The sequence below is a fragment of the Megascapheus bottae genome, chromosome 20 (assembly GCF_031878675.1).
Source record: "Megascapheus bottae isolate mThoBot1 chromosome 20, mThoBot2.hap1, whole genome shotgun sequence".
Taxonomy (NCBI): Eukaryota; Metazoa; Chordata; class Mammalia; order Rodentia; family Geomyidae; genus Megascapheus; species Megascapheus bottae.
In genome coordinates, this window is record NC_143528.1 from 2,688,556 (window position 1) to 2,707,833 (window position 19,278).

General features: G+C 38.3%; 1 protein-coding gene across 1 annotated transcript in view; it reads left to right on the plus strand.

Annotated features, from left to right (window-relative positions):
• The window catches only part of Zmat4 (zinc finger matrin-type 4), a 341,626-nt gene extending 322,754 nt beyond the window's left edge, over positions 1-18,872 (plus strand). The window contains exon 6 of the mRNA XM_090353748.1: positions 15,188-18,872. Coding sequence (XP_090209874.1) covers positions 15,188-15,203 — 16 coding nt within the window. The 3' untranslated portion in view covers positions 15,204-18,872. The remainder of the gene's footprint in view (positions 1-15,187) is intronic.
• The last annotated feature ends 406 nt before the right edge of the window (positions 18,873-19,278 follow it).

Sequence of the window (19,278 nt, forward strand, 5' to 3'; positions counted from 1 at the left end):
GTGCAGGGCTGCAAAAGCATATGACTTCCTCCAAATGCCATGGTTACTAAATGATAAGGCTTTAATTATAGTCTAGCTCTGTCTGGCCCTAAGATCCGTGTCCTTACCAACAGGCTTTGATTTGTGGGGTTTCCAGAAAGCTTATTAGATGATTTCCTGTAATCAGCAGGAGACTTTCCTCCTAGGATTTGCTGCCTTCTAGAGTGAATTTTAGGTCATGGAGTCAGACTGTGAGAGATTGTGGGAGAAGCCAAAAAGGAAAGTAGCTGTAGAAAAAAAAACCAGGTGTGGAAAGGGGGGTGGTGTTGTGTCAACTGTCCCCTGTGGTTCATGGTATTGTTTCAAACCTTCCCAACACCCACACCATTCATGAATCAGCCAAGGGGTTCATTTGTATGGCACAAGCAGGTATCTAATTGGAGTTTGCTGTTTATTAAGATAAGCTGCTTTGCCATTCAGAAATGGGAATTAATCAAAATATTGTAAGTGATGCACCTTGAGAAATGTCACCCTTTTTCATGATTGCATTTCCATATCTCCCCCCTACCCTTAGATTGTAGTGTACATGTTAAGTGCTTTTAAATAATATCCTCTACTAGAGCAGCTGCAGGTGGCAGGGTCAGAGGACCAGAAGAGCAGCATGGAGCTTTGACTTAGCACAACTCTGTGTGCTCAGATAACTTACATTTCTGTTGTGATTGGTGAGGAGCAGACAGTCTCCTTGAATTCTCAGCTCACACACAGCTTGGAGAATCCTTCTCTGGGCCCATCACTGAGGAATAAAGCTCACCTGTTAGAAGGTAATAACCAGAATCTGGTAATTATGCTGTCTCCAGAATCATATTTAGTCCCAGCACCACTGAAATGTAATTCACTTCTTCAGTCTGCTTTCTTGAGTATTAACAAAGTCAACAACAATAAGAACAGATTTTCTTTCCCCAAGGACTCGCCAGCACTTGATGAGAGTGTTCAGCATGAATTTTAATTCTGATTGTCTGCTTTTCAGACCTGAATTGTTCATGATCAATTTGTTTTTATCTGTTGGCTGAAAGTGAAATACTTATAGACGTGGAGAATGGATAGACGCTAACACCCAGACTCCCTCCAGATGACATTCAAAGCTGAGCTTCATGAGCTTCTTATAGAGTCCAAATTTATATAAGAGGTGCACAAGATGATTTCTTGTTAATGTGATTCACTGTAGTTTCTTTAAAATAGGTCACCTAGTATTGTCAATGGGCGTACACTAGATAGAGTCCATTTTTTCTTTTATTCCTAGGGACAAATTCCTAGGAAGGTCCATGTGGATTTCCTTGAATTAGTTTTCGCTTTTCCTGTGCATTGGACTTTTGCTTTGCTGTGTTATCTTGCAGCTGCTCTGTCCCCATTACTCTAAGGTGTGTAAAAGACATCACAGTACCTGCCAGGTGATATGTGAAAATTTTCTTTGATTTGAACAGTCCAGAGAGATGGGACCTGAAGAGACACATAGACATTGGACTAGTTTTAGTGAAAAGATACCAGCATCTAGGGTCCTCTGGCTTTTGTCTCTCCTGCTTACACTCTATCTGCCTGTCAGAGTGCTCACACTTTGCTTTCTGTTCCCCAACTGCAGTGCTAGTGGGGAGTAGGGGTACTGTAATGGAGATTTACATCCCTAGTGGCATCTACAACAGAATTTTTTTCATGAGGATTGGAAGGTGGAAAGCCACTGTTCTTGGGTATCAGCAAGGCTAGGTCTTTTTAATGGAACTGAAGAAGGAAAGGATCTCTCTCAGACCTTCGCCAGCTTCTGATGGACCCTTAGTTCATGGTACACAACTCCAGTCTTCACATGATATTTTACCTATATGCCTACAGGGATTACTGTACCAGTTTCTCCTTTAAGTAAGTCCACCAATGTCACTAGTATTGCACCCAAATCTACTCCAGATCAACCTCATCTTAACTAATTATATGTGCCATGATTCTGCATCTAAATTAGGCCAGATTCTGAGAGGTTTGGAGGAAGGACTTCAATACATGGCTTTATCATTCAACCTATTGTAGCCTATTGTTGCTTAACAAATTATCCCAAAGCTTAGCAATTGAAAACATTTGTTGTCTCATAGTTCTACTGAGTCAAGGATCTGGGCATGGCTTAAATGGATTCTAGGCTTCGAGTTTCTCCTATGGTTTCAGCCAGTGCTCTTCAGCTTAAGGCTACAGGAGGAATGAATTAGTTGTTGGAATGTGGGTCTCAGATCCTGGCCAAAGGCTGACCAGACCCTGAGGGAAAGAAAGATGATGACATATAGCAACAATTGGCAATCCGAACAAATAAAATAAAGGGCTTTGAAGAACATGGGACTCACAATTTTTGATATCCTCATCTTGAAAATAGCACTGTTGTTCATATTCTACGTGATAAAAGCAAGTCATCAGATCCAGCCATACTCCATTCCCAAGGAGGGATGATTTCAGACGCAGGAACTTGAGAATTCATTCCAGACTGACTTTTTCTGGATTCACATGAGAATAGGTTTATCTTCCATAGTGTATCTGACTTGCTTCTGCTGGGAGGGTTTCTGGGTTCTACTGGTGGCTTCACTGTGTACCTTGTCTGTTCCTTTCAGTCCAAGATAGCAGTGTTTACGCAGATGTCATTTTTCTCAACTACTCTCTAGGATTTCTGTGAATTTTTTTTGTCTATATGCTATACCAGAAAAAATCGTTTTGCCCACAGTCTCGTTAAAATGTCTCTTCAGCTAGATAACCATAGTTATTAGTGCTGATGAGATCAGAGTTTTGAGGTAGAAATATATTTGAGTAACTCTTCCTATGCATATGTGAATCTTTCCTGTCCAACCTCCTTCGTGTCTTCGCTGTACTTTTCCCACCTGCTTCAGTTTCCCTGACCATAGGGGCCAAGTTGACAGCAGCCCCAGTGTGAGAAATGTTATGTTTGCCATGGTTCAAATATATTAGATTTTGTTCCTTGGATATTTGGAAGTCCACAGTAAAATAGATTCATCATGTGAGCAAATCATTAATAATGATTTATTTGAATAATGTTTAGGTGAATGTCCCTACTACCTTATCTTAATTAAAATGTATGAAGCAAAAGTTAAAGAGTGGTAAAGTCATAATGGTAATAGAAAGAAATAATCATCTTTCCACTTATTTATGCACTTAACTATTTGTTTTTTTATTAATTTCTCCCACTTTTATGGTTGAGGCGATTTCATTGTTACATGTTTATACTGTAAAGTTACAGTAGTAATTATTTCTCCCTGCATAACTTTACTGACCACTTATTTCACCATTTACAAAAAAAATCTCATTGATTTATACATGTCATAAGAATGTCCTATGTTTAGCCTCAGTTTAAGATTAGGGAAATTAAGTCAAGGAATTCACTGTCAGTTACAGTATTTTGAGGGAACTTGAGTGGCATTCCACAACAGTATACCCCCTGTGTCTCCACTGTCAGTGCTGAAGGCTTGATTATGTTCATGGTTGATACTAGATAGCATAGGAACTCTGAGCTTAAAAATAAGAAATTGGTATGAACTTTTTTGGGGGAGTTTGTGATCATTTAAATGGGACTCAAAGAAAGCTGCTGAATTTACAATGAGATGCCAGGCAGGATTGAGTCTCTGCTGTTGTGTCCTATGCAGACTACAGGAAGTCAGCATGCTGGAGGTAAAAGCTCATTTATTCATTGAAGACACAAGGAAACTGAAACTCAAAAACATGAAGTAACTACTGCTATGTAGCCATCGACCATCACCTTAATGCTTTTTCTAAGTTTTCAGGGTATCATGTGAAATTCAGTGACGTTAATAATAATGTAATAACTGCCAAATCATGCATTATAAAAACTGAATTTCTATGTTATTACCAACTCAAATAGTAGAGTACATCTCAACCCCTCAGGTCCAGGTGTAGCTGAAGAACCTGCAGTGTTTGAAAGAGGGGAGAGATTAGAAAGACAAAGACACCATTTTTTGTAATGTGGAAGAAATTAATGACTTTTATAAGCCTACAATTATTACATTTTAAAGTACATATGATTTATGATAACTTTTTTTTGCCAGTCCTGGGCTTGAGCTCACGGCCTGATCACAGTCCTTGGATTATCTCAAGGGCAGAGCTCTATCACTTGAGCCTTAGCACCATTTCCGGCTTTTTTCTATGTATGCAGTACCGAGGAATCAAACCTGGGTCTTCGTGCTTGCTAAGCAAGCACACTACCATTAGGCCAAACTCCCAGTCCTGATTTATGATAACTTCTGATGGCTCCAGACATACCAGCACTGTTGTAAGGAATGCTTTCTAATGATGAAAATGTTTTGTATCTATTCAACATAACACAGTGCCACAAGGCACATTTGGAGATAGCAATTAAAATGTTAGGAATTGAATTTACAATTACTTTGTACTTAAACAGGCAGATGTGGACACTGGAATATCATAGTGGACAATGGACCCTAGACTACGGGGGTGGATAGCAATTGGTTCTCAGCCCATGATGGTGACCCTACCATCCACTCACATGCATAACCCATCACTTCTCTTGGAATAGGTAAAAACCATAGCCTCCATTTGTTTCTAGAAAGTGTACCTGATCAAAGATCCCATCTGTATGCCTCCCAGTTATGTCAGACTCAATAACTGACCTAACCTAAATCCTATGGGAAGACAAATAAAAATCATATTGATAAAAAGAAAGAACATCACTTTGTTTTTCTATATACGTCAGGTACAAAATAGTATCCTAGTGTAAGATGTAGTCTTCATACAAGGCTGAGAAGTCTGCATTATTATCTCATATCCATATTATGAATCAGAATGGAGGAAGAACCACAAAGGAAGTATATGTCAGCAGCCCAGTTTGAGATGATTCATTTGATGGAAGAATCTGCTCTCTGGCAAATACCGAAGTGTCTTTGCCATGTGTTCCCTTGCTAGCCTCCTGGCCTAGCACACAGACAGAATCAGATATGTCTATTACTACTGTTTTTTTTTCTTTGTAAAAATGTGTTTTCATTGTATTAAACTTTTCCACAGTGATTGAAACAGTTTAATTAATGTTATCAAGAATATGATTTTTAAATATTATCATCCTAACTGGATTTTACCATTTAATTAATTTATTTTTTTATTGTAATTAGTAAAAGGGTTACATGATATTTGCCAAATAGAAGGTGCATTAATTCACGTACATTGATACCCTTTCACATGTCTTGGTACCCGTTTCCCTCCCCCCCCACACCCCCCACACGTCTTGGTTTTCCCCCCTTCCCTATCAAATTTCAAATATCCAAATACAAATAAATTCAATATATCAGATAACAAAGTGAGATACTATACCAATATGAGATAACCAAGGGACAGCAAAGGAGATGAGAGACAACATAGTACATTAAGGACAACAATCATTCATTATATGGCTTTTGTTTCACTATCCTGGAGGTCCTTTCAATTAGCTTCACATTATATGTCCTTATGTATCAAGATTTTGCTCTATTGCAAATCTCTGCTAGGAGAGCCCAAGGTTTCTACTGATTATGACGAATGAGGGAAACCATTGAGCCTAAGTTCCTTTGAGTCTGGCTTACTTCACTTAATATGATTTTTTCTAAGTCTTTCCATTTCCTAACAAATGGGGTGATGTCATTCTTTCTGACAGCAGCATAGAATTCCATTGTGTATATATACCACAACTTGTTGATCCACTCATCAACTGAGGGACATCTAGGTTGGTTCCATATCTTTGCTATGGTGAATAGTGCTGCAATGAACATTGTTGTGCTAGTGGGTTTAGTATGTCCATGTTTCTGGGTGGTTGGGTAAATGCCAAGTAGTGGAATTGCTGGGTCATAGGGGAGTTCTATGTTTAGCCTTTTGAGGCACTGCCACACTGCTTTCCATAGTGGTTGAACGAGTTTGCACTCCCACCAACAGTGTAGTAGTGATCCCTCCTGGCCACATCCCCTCCAGCATCTGTTGTCATTCGTTTTCCTGATCCTGGCCATTCTAGCTGGAGTGAGGTGGAATCTTAGAGTTGTTTTGATTTGCATTTCTTTTATGACCAGAGATGTTGAGCATTTCTTCATGTATCCATAGGCCATTTTTGTTTCTTCTTCAGAGAAGACTCTCTTTAAGTCTTTGGCCCATTTTTAATTGGATGGTTGTTACTTTGGAGGTTAGTTTTGGAGTGATTCAATTTTTTGAGTTGTTGATATGTTTTAGATATGAAGCCTTTGTCCGTTGTTTGGTTAGTGAAGATCTTCTCCCACTCTATAGGCTTCCTGATTAGTTTACTAGCTATGTCCTTTGCCATACAAAAGCTCTGCAGTTTAATGCAGTCCCACTTATCCAGCCTTTCTCTGATTTGTTGTGATTCTTGGTCCTTATTAAGAAAGTTTCGACCTGTGCCAAGGAGGCCTACTGTATCTCCTATTCCTTCCTGTAGAGTTTTCAGTGTGTCAGCTTTTACCTCCAGGTCTTTGATCCATTTGGAGTTAATTCTAGTGCAAGGTGACAAAGAATGATCCAGCTTTAGTTTTCTGCAGGTGCTTAACCAGTTCTGCCAGCACAACTTGTTGAAGAGGCTGTCTTTCTTCCATTCTATTTTTTTGGCTCCCTTGTCAAAGATTAGGTGGCCGTAGGTCTGTGGTTTAATATCTGGGTCCTCAGTTCTATTCCATTGGTCTTCAGGCCTGTTCCTGTGCCAGTACCAAGCTGTTTTGAGAATTATAGCTCTGTTATAGAGTCTAAAGTTTGGAATTGAAATTCCTCCAGCGCTGTTCTTTCTGCTAAGAAGTGTTTTTGCTATACGGGGTCTTTTATTATTCCATATGAAATTTTGGATTGCCTCTTCTATTTCTTTAAAGAATGACATTGGGATGTTGATGGGTATTGCATTGAATTTGTAGATAGCTCTTGGCAAGATTGTCATTTTCACAATGTTGATTCTTCCAATCCAGGAGCATGGGAGGTTTTTCCATTTCCTTAGTTCTGCTTTAATTTCCTTTTTTAGGGTTTTAAAGTTTTCGTCAAAAAGGTCCTTTCCATTCTTAGTTAAGCTAATACCTAGGTACTTTATTTTCTTTGAGGCTATTGTGAAAGGAGTTTCTTTCCTGATTATTGCCTCGTTCCTCTCACTGTTGGCATAAAGGAAGGCAGTTGATTTTTGAGGGTTGATTTTATAGCCTGCTACTCTTCCAAAGCTTTGAATCAGCTCAAGGAGGTTGGGAGTAGAGTCTATAGGATTCTTTAAATACAGAATCATGTCATCTGCAAAGAGGGATAGTTTTATTTCCCCTTTCCCTACTTGGATCCCCTTTATGCTTGCTTCTTGCCTTATTGCACTGGCTAGGAATTCTAGTACTATGTTAAAGAGCAGTGGAGAGAGTGGGCATCCTTTCTCGTTCCTGATTTTAGAGGGAATGGCTTTAGATTTTCACCATTAAGTGTAATACTAGCAGTAGGTTTCTCATACACAGCCTTTATTACATTGAGGAATGTTCCATGGATTCCTAGTTTCTCCAGAGCTTTTAACATAAAGGGGTGTTGAATCTTGTCAACTGTCTTTTCCGTGTCTATTGAGACAATCATGTGATTTTTGTCCTTGCTCCTGTTGATGTGTTGAATTATATTAATTGATTTGCGTATGTTGAACCAGCTTTGCCTCCCTGTGATGAATCCAGTTTGATCATAGTGTATAATTTTTTTGATGAGTTGTTGTAGACGGTTGGCCAGTATTTTGTTGAGAAGTTTTGCATCGATGTTCATCAAAGATATAGGTCTATAGTTCTCTTTCTTTGATGAATCTCTGTCTGGTTTGGGGATGAGAGTTATACTGGCTTCATAGAATGAGTTTGGTAAGGAACCTTCGTTTTCAATTTTGTTGAAGAGCTTGAGGAGTATTGGTGTGAGCTCTGCTTTTCAGACCTTATAGAATTCAGCTGTGAATCCATCTGGCCCTGGGCTTTTCTTAGGTGGAAGTTCTCTAATTGCCATTTCTATTTCAGAGCTTGAAATAGGCCTGTTGAGTTGGCTTAGTTCTTCTTGGTTCAGTGTGGGTATGTTAATATTGGCTAGGAATTCATCCATTTCATCTAGATTCTCAAATTTGTTGGCATAAAGGTTTGAGAAGTATTCCCTCATGATATTCTGGATCTTGGTAATTTCTGTCGTGATATTACCATTTTCATCTGCGATTTTGTTTATTTCGATATGCTCTCTTCTTTTTTTGGTAAGATTTGCTAAGGGCTTGTCAATTTTGTTAATTCTTTCAAAGAACCAACTCCTTGTTTTGTTGATTCTTTCTATAGTTTTTTTGAATTCCAAATCATTTAATTCTGCTTTGATTTTAATAATTTGCTTTCTTCTACTGGGATTAGGGTTCTGCTACTACTGTTGCCCAACAGAATTCAGACATTATCCAGGGTTTAGGATAGATTTTACATGTTTAAGACAGCCTTCAACAAGATCGTCCTCACATTGGCACAAATTCTAGGGGTTTCTAACTAGCGATACATTCATGTGTATTTCTGACCAGTTATTAATTTAGGGTTTCTACTGTATTACAAGATGAATAATTTACAAAACTGAGGATAGAGTTAAACTTTTTATTACAGTTTTATTACCATGCTACCATAAATACAAATTAGGGGCAACCAGTTACATATCTAGGAAGGTCTGAACCAATGGAGTTTCTGTTTCTTGTCCTTGTAAAATGAGAACTCAATAATCTTTCAGAGCACTAATATGTTCATCAGCCAGGAAGCTCTAAGTGAGCTTTGATGCCCAAATTTTTATAAATGAGTGAATCGGTACTCTAAAACATCAGCTGAAATACTTTGACATCAGCCTTCTAACTCTATGGTCCATCCTTCTAGAATGGCTAATCCCTATCTCTAAACATCCTTAGTGTCTTATAATATCCATTCTACTAGTATAAACTATTAAGATTCTCCATGATATCAAAGATACTTCTATCATTTAAGAAATTTCAGATGCTTAAGACAGTCACCCCCAAGAGCCTGGAGTAAAGGCCATGCAATGCTTTATTGAACAAGAAACTTCTCTCAGGTGACTAAGTGAGAGGATGGACATAAGCTGCTCTACATTTTTAGTGGTCCCTTGGAACATTCAAATACATTATCTCATTTTATCCTCATGACATCCCTTTAAGGAATGTATTATTGATGTCTTCTTTTACACACTGATGAATGAGGATAAACAAGTTCATGACATAATTCATGAACATCCACTAATAACAGCATATGTTTTTAATATCAGTTTTCTTCTAATCAGAAGCCTTTGCATATATAAAACTCATTCAAACTGATAAGAGATGCCTTGAATGTTTGTTTTTCTTATCTGAAAATGCAGGCTAGAAATGGACTTGCCCAGGATAAGATAGTTGATATTAAGATATGGGGGGTGGGGGTCAGGCTGCTTTGCAGTATAGCAATTGGATTCTTTTTCTGGCTTTCTTCTTGGGTTTATTTAGGAAAGTTTCTGCATCATTTCTGTGTCAGGTCTCACAAGCAGAGAGAATACATAATTAGGAAGACACAGTCCCCAGGCTTCTTTGATGAAGCTAACAGTAAACAAAAGATAGCATTCGGATGTGATCACGTGGTCACTGAAGCAATGAAAGAAAGTGCACATCCAAGTAGGAAGAAGGGATGGAGGAGAGAGGAGTCCAGAAGGTTGTAGGAGACAAATGCCGTAGCTGAGGCTAATAAATAAGTTGAACTTAACAAGCTCCCTGGTGTGTAAGTGGATGAAAGGGGGCAGGAGTCTGGACTCTCTTCCTCAGTCTAGGAAACTCCGGGATCCTGATGAAGCCTTAAAGCCTGTTTCCTTGCAGTCTTATTATTTGTTTGCATTGCTGCCTGTCTAGAACTGAAGAGAAGGCATCACAAGAAAGGACCTGCAAGTGAAGGTGGAGGGCTCTCGATGTAGATGTATGTTCATTGTCCCTCTACCTTTTCCATCTGTAAAATGATAATGGACTCTCTTAGATGGTCTGAGAATCCCTGCTGACTCCCACAATTTCATTACGTTGAGATTTCTGAAAACAGTCAAGTAAAGCAAATGAATAGCATCAACAATATTCTAGAAAGAATGTTTGCCTTCTTAAGAGAATAAACTACTAAGAAGCACATTAGAAATATTCATTTACATATGGACAATGCAAATTCTGTATAACCAGAGAAGGATTGTTTTCTTAGGTGTTTTTTTAGTTAAAAATTGTCTTGATCCATTTTGCTCGTGTGTGTGTATTAGAAAATAACAGGGCTGCATTCATTTTACATGCTTTGTATTTTGATTTTTATAATGTTACCCATAATACCAGTATTTTCTCTGAATTAGCCAGAATTTTCTGAAATTATTTCCCTCTTTCATGGGTTATAACTCTGTCAGACTTGTTTTTTCAAGAATTGGTATAAATTCATCTTGTGTTTATTAAATGTCAGATATGTCGGCTGAACCTCATCCCACCTTCACCTATCTCCAGTTGGCATCAGACTGCCTGTGATGGCATCCAGGAAGTTTCTACAGCTTACGTCCTCATGTCAATGCCCTTCCTGCATCTTTCTCTGTGACACGCACCCCTTCATCAACATATTATACACAATTCTATTTAAAATGAACATTTTACAAGTATTTTATGGTTTAGACAACTGTATTTAAGATTTAATAATACCATGCATAATAGAACATCACCTCCCAACTCCCCTCTCTCTCTCTAGCTCTCCCCTTCTCCCACATTTTATCTGTTCCCCTTTGCTCCCTAACCCCTTTCACTTGCTGGGCAGTCAGTCTTCTCAGGAACAAAATATATGGGACCCCTTGCCTTAAGCCTGTCTGTTTACTAACACCTCCTATAGCTTGGTTATTTTCTGAAGATTTGGCTCTCCATTCCCATTTTGCAGTGTGTCAGGGTAAATTTAGGAAATGAAATCTAAAGGAAGCATTTTTCCACTGAGAAATGAGAGGGAACCGGCAAATGAAAGGCTCAGAGTGTGTTTCTGGGGAGGAAGAACAGCCTGTGTGAACTGAAGCAGCACATGAGAACTTGGCAAGTTCTGATGAAGTTCTCCTGAATCATGGAAGTGATGGAGAATATGAAGGGATCACTGACAGAAAATTGGCCCTGGGAAAGAAGCATCGTGTCCTCAGTGACCTTAGTGTGCTTTCTACATACAGCCATTTCTTTTCCACTTTTCGTGGATGTGATGGGCACCCAGTGAAGCACTGAAACACCTGTGTGATACACACAGAAATGCTTGCAAAGGCAAAAACAAAAGAAAACAAAAAACAGTGCAATATCAAGGGCCTAAAGTAGGGCATGGACCAAGGGACACATTAAAAAATTGCATATTTAGGTATGAAATAGGAGACAAACAGATGTGTGATACTTTAGAAAAATATTGATTAGAAAAACATATGACTTTTTAGGGGATACAGAGGAAACAAAAAGATAGAGATTTGGAGGTGTTTTTCAGTAATTGAACTTAGTTTATTATTGTACTATGGTAACCAAATTAAGTATTGAGTTCTATTCACTTTTCCAGCTAAGATAAACAAGTTTAAAGTCAACCATTGCCTGGCAATGTGGTTGAAAAATTTCCTGGACCATGACTTTTCTTAGTCTAATAAAATTGCCCTATATAAGTTTTAATGAGCTGTGGCCCAATAAGGCAGTCTTTTGGATTTGGTTAATATGCTCTCTGGCTACCAGAAACGTGACTATATAATGGCTGAGGATTTCTGCTTTCATTTATAACTGACTCATTAAAAACTTAAATTTAGTGTGGAACAAATCTAATGATTTCTCGAGCTACTCCCTTCAATATGTGATTTATCTACCTACCCTTGGTTAAGTCTCAGGATTGCTCACATTTCTGATCATACTCCAAAGTAGAATAATTTTAGTGGTGCTTCCTAGTGCATATTCAGGCTTCTGAATGCACCAGGGCTAGAACACAGCCTCCTTTCTGGATTTTTCTGGGTCAGAATGTGACAAAGGGAGATCTAGTGGCAAAAGCACTTGGCTTATACTTAACTCCTACAGCAGGTAAGATTCTAATCTGACTTGTCCAGAAGGCCATCATAATCCATTGATGGCCAGAACTCCAGCTGAGGTTAGCATTCACAGCAGGTAGACTTTGCCCTATAGGTGCCTGACAGAAACTTCTGTTTAGAGCAGTTATAGGTATCCATTCCAAATGAGGATCTCAAGAGGATTTTCCATTAACATCTGGTTACAATGTATTTTAAAAGAGAACAGACATGAAGTACTAGCCAAGTGGCCAACAGATATATAGTGAAATATACTCAAAATAAGGTGAATTATGGGATTGGAATGTATAAAATGCATTTCTTCTCTCAATAGAATCCCATTTAAGACTGAGAACAAAGACTCTCCTGCACCACAAATAGAAACAATGTTATGGATTGTTTCATCTCAGTGTTTTTTTCCAGTTTTCCAGTTAAAGCAAATTCTGAAAATACATAAATTATGCAGTTTAATGCTCAGATGGAAAAAAATTTTCTTCTGGGATTAGATGATTGCATATTTATTAATAGCAGTAAAATTATCCATGTTCCTTTGTATCGAATGTGATACAGGCTAAAATATGAAGAAGTCATTCCTGTCATGATAATAAAAAGGGATGAATAATTAGAAAACCTGTAAGGAACTGAGAAACATTTTAATTTGTTTTTTTTTAAATACTGCTGTGTAGTCTGAAAGCATGTGAATAATTAGGGTATAAAAAAAAACAAGTGTTATGTTTTTTCATTGCAGTACTAAGTTCTTATTATCCCACTTTTCCTATAAGTGAAAACAAAACAAAAAACCCCTCTAATGTGGTTTTCTTTAATGATTTAATCTTGACAAAATATTGTCAGGCTATGGCTCTGCCAGGATATACAAGGATGCTGTGTTCCAAACTCATTTTCATGTGAAATGTGTTTGGCTTTGTAATTCATAAAAATAGAATCATACTTGTTTGCTCTGTGTGAACTTATAACATTTATGTCACATTAATATATGAAGATGAAAAAAATTGTAGATTTTCCTTAGGTCATTACTTAATAGGGGAAGAAACTCAATATGAGATTCTAAAACACGATTTTTCTTCTTTATGTAAGTTCTCTTAAATAGTGGTTGTGGTTTACCAGGTCATTCTTGAGGCATAATTTCAAAGCTATTTGTTCACCATTCCTGGGCCTTGAACTCAGGGCCTGCACACTGTCCTTGGAATTTTTTCACTTGAGCCACAGCACCACTTCCAGCTTTTTTCTATGTATGTGATACGGAGGAATTGAACTTGGGTCTTCTTGCATGCTAGGCAAACACTTTACCACTAGGCCAAACTACCAACCCCAAAGCTATTTTTTTAATTCATGTAGTATTTTTCCCTTTGGTCTGCATTCTATCTACAAAATTCAAATTCCTATTCCAATCTCAAGAATATTTGATGGCAGCACTTTTCCTGAAAATGCAGTTTCAAGGTATGCTGTGTGTGTGTCTAGATGAATAATAGAATTCCCCTTTCTAGATTCAAGACTTCATTTATCAAAATGTTATTAAGGTATTGGATTTTACTGACAAGGGACAAAAAAATCCTGAGAATATTCTAACTTCCTCCAGCACATTTGCTCCTCTCCTCCCCAAAATTCAGCCCCCTAGCAACAAAAGCCCAGGGGTGGCTGGAGAGACCTCTGCTCTATGTAGGTGAACACATTCTTCTGCATTTGTGTTCGTCATTCATCTGCCTCTTTACCAGCTGTGTGGTGTGTGCCATTCATTAACTGACTTTGCTCATTTAAGGCTCAGTGTTCTCAACTTTAAACTGGGACAGTGGCTTGCACATTAAATGTGGCTGTGAGAATTTAATGATGATGTGTTATAAATATAAATATTCTAACCTCAAGGGGAGAACTCAACTGGTATAATTCCTTAGAATAGCTAACTCACACTTCAACAAAATAAACACCAGGGCATGGCTGAGAAAAATATGAGTAGAAAGGTGGGGGTGGAGGATGGAGAATGCTGTCATAACATTCCGTATATATTCCTACAAAATTAAAGTTGAGGGATCAGGGAGAATGATGACACTGATTAAGATAACTGTAATTCTGAGCCAGTAGCATAGCCTAGTGGTAGAATACTCGCCTAGCATGCACGAAGCCCTAGGTTCAATTCCTCAGTACCACATACACAGAAAAAGCCAGAAGTGGTGCTTGGGCTCAAGTGGCAGAGTACTAGCTTTGAGCAAAATGTGTCCAAGTATAGTGCCCAGTCCCTGAGTTCAAGCCCCGAGACTAGCAAAAACAAAAAGATACACTGTAGTTCTAAACTGTTTCATTGAATGGAACTCCTTTATACAACATTAAAAAGCAAGAAAGAAAGGAGGCGAGGTGCCCTTGACTCATGCCTATAATCATAGCTACTCATGAGTTTGAGACCTCAAGATCATAGTTCCAGAGAGTTTTGAGTACTGGAGATATTCTTACTGAAAATAACCATGAAAAAGCCAAAAGATATGTGGTTCAATTGGTAGAGTGCCAATTCTAACAGAAGAAGTTATCAACTTAATGATCAAAACATTTTTGTGTGTGCCAGGACCAGGGACTGACTCTCCTTTCTTGACTTCTCTATTAGAGAAGCCACACCTCCATTTCCAGTTTTTGTGCTGGTTAATTGCAGATGAGCATCTGCTTACTATTTTTTCAGGAAAACTTGCCTAACAAGGAAAATACTGAGAGAATGGAAAATGAATACAAATGTTAATTTGAAACGTAAAGTGCTATAGAGTTGTTCCCTGATCTCAGGAAGGGGTTCTGTCATGGAACGATGCCATATGCAGTATACATAAGTAGAAACAAAATTATCGTTCATATCTTACGAACATTTGGAATGGATTTAGTGTCTGAATTGACAATGCAAAGATATAAATTCTTTTCTACATACATACAGAAGACATTGGTAATTGAGTTATTATACACACAGGCTATTTAGGTGGTAATGATTGTCCATATGAATTTAGCTCTATTTAAATGTGATGGTTAAAGTGATGTGGGATGGAGAAGGAGGGATAGAAAGGAGCAAGGGATGATGGATTGTGTAATGATGAAGGAAGGTAAGATTGTGTCCCTTCTTGTCTTTTAGCCTGAAGAATAAGTAATGAAGACACCAGTCAAGAGTTAAGATGATGCCAGTGTTTCTCTGCTGTGGAGACTTCTCATCCATCACCAGAGAGGAGGATCCTTTCTTGAACAATGAATATTTCCTACAAGGATTCACTAACACATGACTAATCTTGATTTCCAAAAGTGAACAAGATTTCTTTCTTTTTCCTTTATTTTAATTTTGTGGCAAGTTATAATATTTGGATAGATTTTTAAAAGTTCTTCACTGATAACATATTTAGCACATGTTCGAAATCATAATCTGTAGCAAACAGTTGGAGCATTATTCAAACTTACAGAGTGGAAACATTTTAATTTCCAATTTAGTGTATAATTATTCCAGGAAATCCTTGCTGATTGTGATGCAAACTACTTCTGTCCAGAAATAAACCCTCTTTTATTCATCACATTGAACATAGCTGGTGTCAACTTGCACAGAAACTGAACCAGTCACGATTTGTGGAGGACACAGTGTAAGAAGAGATCAAGATCAGGGAAGATGCAGAAAGGAAGAGCCTCTCTTTCCTTCTGACATTGGACAGTTTCTCCAGGTTATGGCAAGTCTGTGTGCAAGCTGTCAAATCATAGCTTAGGAACAAAATTAGTTTGCTTGCATGATGATCCTCTTAGGCAAAAATGTCTTCACAGCAGTTGACTTTGGTAAAAAATGTTTTTCCAAAAGGCATCCAACAAAAGTATGATAAACCTCAGAATGAGAGGGATACATACGCCCATCTCATGTTATTTGCCTGATTTGTGGGCTTTAATTAGGACGCACTAATAATTTGGACAGAATTGAATAAATCCAGAAGAAACTACAGCCTTGGGGGAAGTAAAGTCCCCTGTTTCTCTTGTTCTCATTGAAATCCTGTTGCTGAGCCAAGATTCAGACTTCAGAAAGCACACCCTAGTTGTAGAACAGCCCGGAGAACTGTTGGCTACTTTCTGATGGGGATCATCTCTGAAGGCCATCATCAAATTTTTCTCTAGGTTTGATTCTCTGTGGTGACTGGAGCTGATGGTGTCTTACCATCCGTCTGCAAGGAAGGTAATGGAACTTGTATGCAGGACACTCACTTTCCGTGTACCTGCTGTGATGGCCTCGTACTGCCCTTTGCGCCTCGTGACTGCTGGCAGCTGACCTGCTGATACCATGAGTTTCTGAACATCCACCATTTTCCACAGAGAACTGGGGTGGTTACAATCCAGTGAGCAATAAACAAAATGACAGAAATGCACAGAGTTGTTATTAAGGTGCCTATTTTCCTGGGTGTGGAATCTGGCACCATTCCCTGGAGGAGAGCACACTCAGGAGGTACCAGCACTGCCCATTTCTGCTCCTGCAGAGAGAAGCAGCCACACCTAATAGGAGCCACCCTGCCGGAAAGGAAGGAAGGGTTCATGGGAAAGAATCTATTTTGCTGTTTGGAAAAGAAGCACACAACCGAGCTACACACCTCCAGTTATGGCTTTTCTTCTAATGTGTGAAATAAAGCTTTATTTGTCAATTCTGCTGTAAAATAAGCATTGTCAGAGTTAAAAACATAATCTTGGTTTCTGTTTGTGTTTAGTAACTGAGCTCTTGCCCTGAAGTATTGTATGTTTATATTTTTAACAAAAAATGCCACCCTAATATATAAACGCCTAAGAGCATAGATTTCTTTTGCTTTACAGAGAAGCTCAGCTAAACCCCTTTAGATAAGCTTCTAGCTATAGTCAGATTTTTTTCAGAGTTCCTCATCTAAATCACACTTGCTCTTTGGTAACTTGCCAAGTGAAATTGAATACCCTGAGCTTTGTTTATTTGACTGTTTTCAAATTTCTTTGTTTATTTTTGCCATGCAGATAAGAGAAATTAGGATTCTAATGTAATATGGAGAACACATACTCAGCTTACTGCAGAAAGCACTCATAAATGCTGCTTATATTTTGGGAAGTCTTGAATAGAAACATTTCTACTTGGGAAGCTAGCTGATTTTCATTCTGTTTTTGTTGCTTGGCATGGCGTTGTGTTCTTAATTAAGTCATATCTCACTTTCCAGTTTTATTATGAGTGGAGGGGACTAAAGGGGTAAGGTAAATGTTGTCAAATGATTCATTAATTCTGCTGGGGAAGGAAGGGGCTCTTGCTCTGTCCCTGCTCCAGATAGCCAAAGGAACTAGAGCTTCCCTGGTAGAGATGAAAACTGAAGGAATTTTCTATAAAATCTTAGTTCCTAAGCTGGGTGTGGTGGCTCACACCTGAAAATCCTAGCTACTCAGGAGGCTGAGATATGAGGATCAAGGTTCAAAGCCCCCTGGGCACAAAAGGACCTAAGACTCATCTCCAATTAACTTCTAGGAAATGGGAAGTGGGGCTTGTCTCAAGAGTTGGGCAGTAGCCTTGAGCTGAAGAGCTCAGGGACAGCACCCAGGCCAAGTTTCAAGTCCCGTGACCCCCACAAAAAAAATAATAAATAAATAAAATAAAATAATCTCAGTTCCAGTGAACCTAGCAGAATGCATTTATTTAAAAGAGAGAAACTATCATAATGATTAATATTTAAAGTACTTTTCTACTCCACATTACTTGAGGCTGTTACTGTCCCTTTGAAGTGTTGTTGCAATGAGAGGGGATAGATCATTTAAAATTAATACAAACACAAAGTCTAATGGACTCAGAGAGAGCTTTTATGAAAAGAGTACTTATTAAATGAAGTCATTTTTGTCTTCTCCCCCCCCCCATCTCACTGCTCCTCTCCCTCTTGTACACTTTCTCCTCCCCTTCCTCTCCTTCCCACTCCTCACTCCTTACCCTCCTCCTACACCTTTGGTTCCTGTCGCCTTCCCCTCCTATTTCCACTCCTCCTCCTCTTCCTCCTTTAATGTCAGACTAGGAATGGTCTACTGATATATATGCCCAGCTATAGGCTGAGCATCACTCCTATAATCTTGGTCATGAAATTCAAATTTGCTTTACAAAAAGTTCTTTCACTGTAGTGCAGAGATAAGCTTCAGACTAGCACCTGTGTCAGTGGCCACAAATGTCATGGTAGTAAAACTCAAATTAATGAGCTTTCTTATATACAGTCTCCACAGCCCAGTGAACTCATAAACATGGTCATAAAGCAGCCTACTAAGTAGCAAGATCAGGTGACTCCTTCTGCTGATGGAATGAGTTCATCAGAATCATCTCTGGTACTGGGATTTTGGTTTTCATTTACCTCTCAGATGACAGAAATATACTTTGGAAGAATTTTCACACTATCTTCCTGGGGTGAGATTATAATAGACCATACAGACCAGAAAACAAAAATATGAGATACACACAAAATGAGGAATATTCTTGTGAGGAAATGTGGTAGTAAAGGTGGAAGGGACAGGGATGTCTCAATTCTTATAAAACTTACCTTTATTTTTGACAAGTTATTGGAGACACAGAATATTAAAGCCCTAAAAAGAAAATAGCTTTTCTAAACTGCCAAGTGATAAAATAACTATACTATCTACCTTCCATCAAAGCTAAATATCCATTGTTGATTTGATCAAATTACCCAAGGAATTGATTGGTTTTCATATGTAACCATAAGAAAGGTCTGGTTGACATTCTGTTTTTTGTTTTTCTGTTTTTTTTTATTCTTACCTAATTTGCTCATACTAAAGGCATGCTAAACTACCTCATAGGTTTGTTGTGTGGATTAGTTAATTAATAAATGCTTAAAATATAAATCTATGTAAATGCTGCTTTAGTTTATTTTCTAGCTGAAGATTTAAATGCCCTTCCACCGGCTGGGTAAGACATTCTCACAATCATATTTACACATATGCTTTTAAGTTTAATAAACTGGTACACACCAGTTATACTGAAAAGAAGATTGAAAATTTGAGGCCAACAAGGGCTACACAGAAAAGTAAACAAACATCACACGAAATGAAAGAAATCCTGACAGTCCTCACATGGATCAGGGGCATCAAAACTGAGATGATCAAATGGAGAACCAGGTAAAGTACCAACACCATGAGAAAAAAACAAAACGCTTTGCTCAAAACAAGCAGTAACCTTTGGCTCTATAAACAGTGTCTGAAGCAATG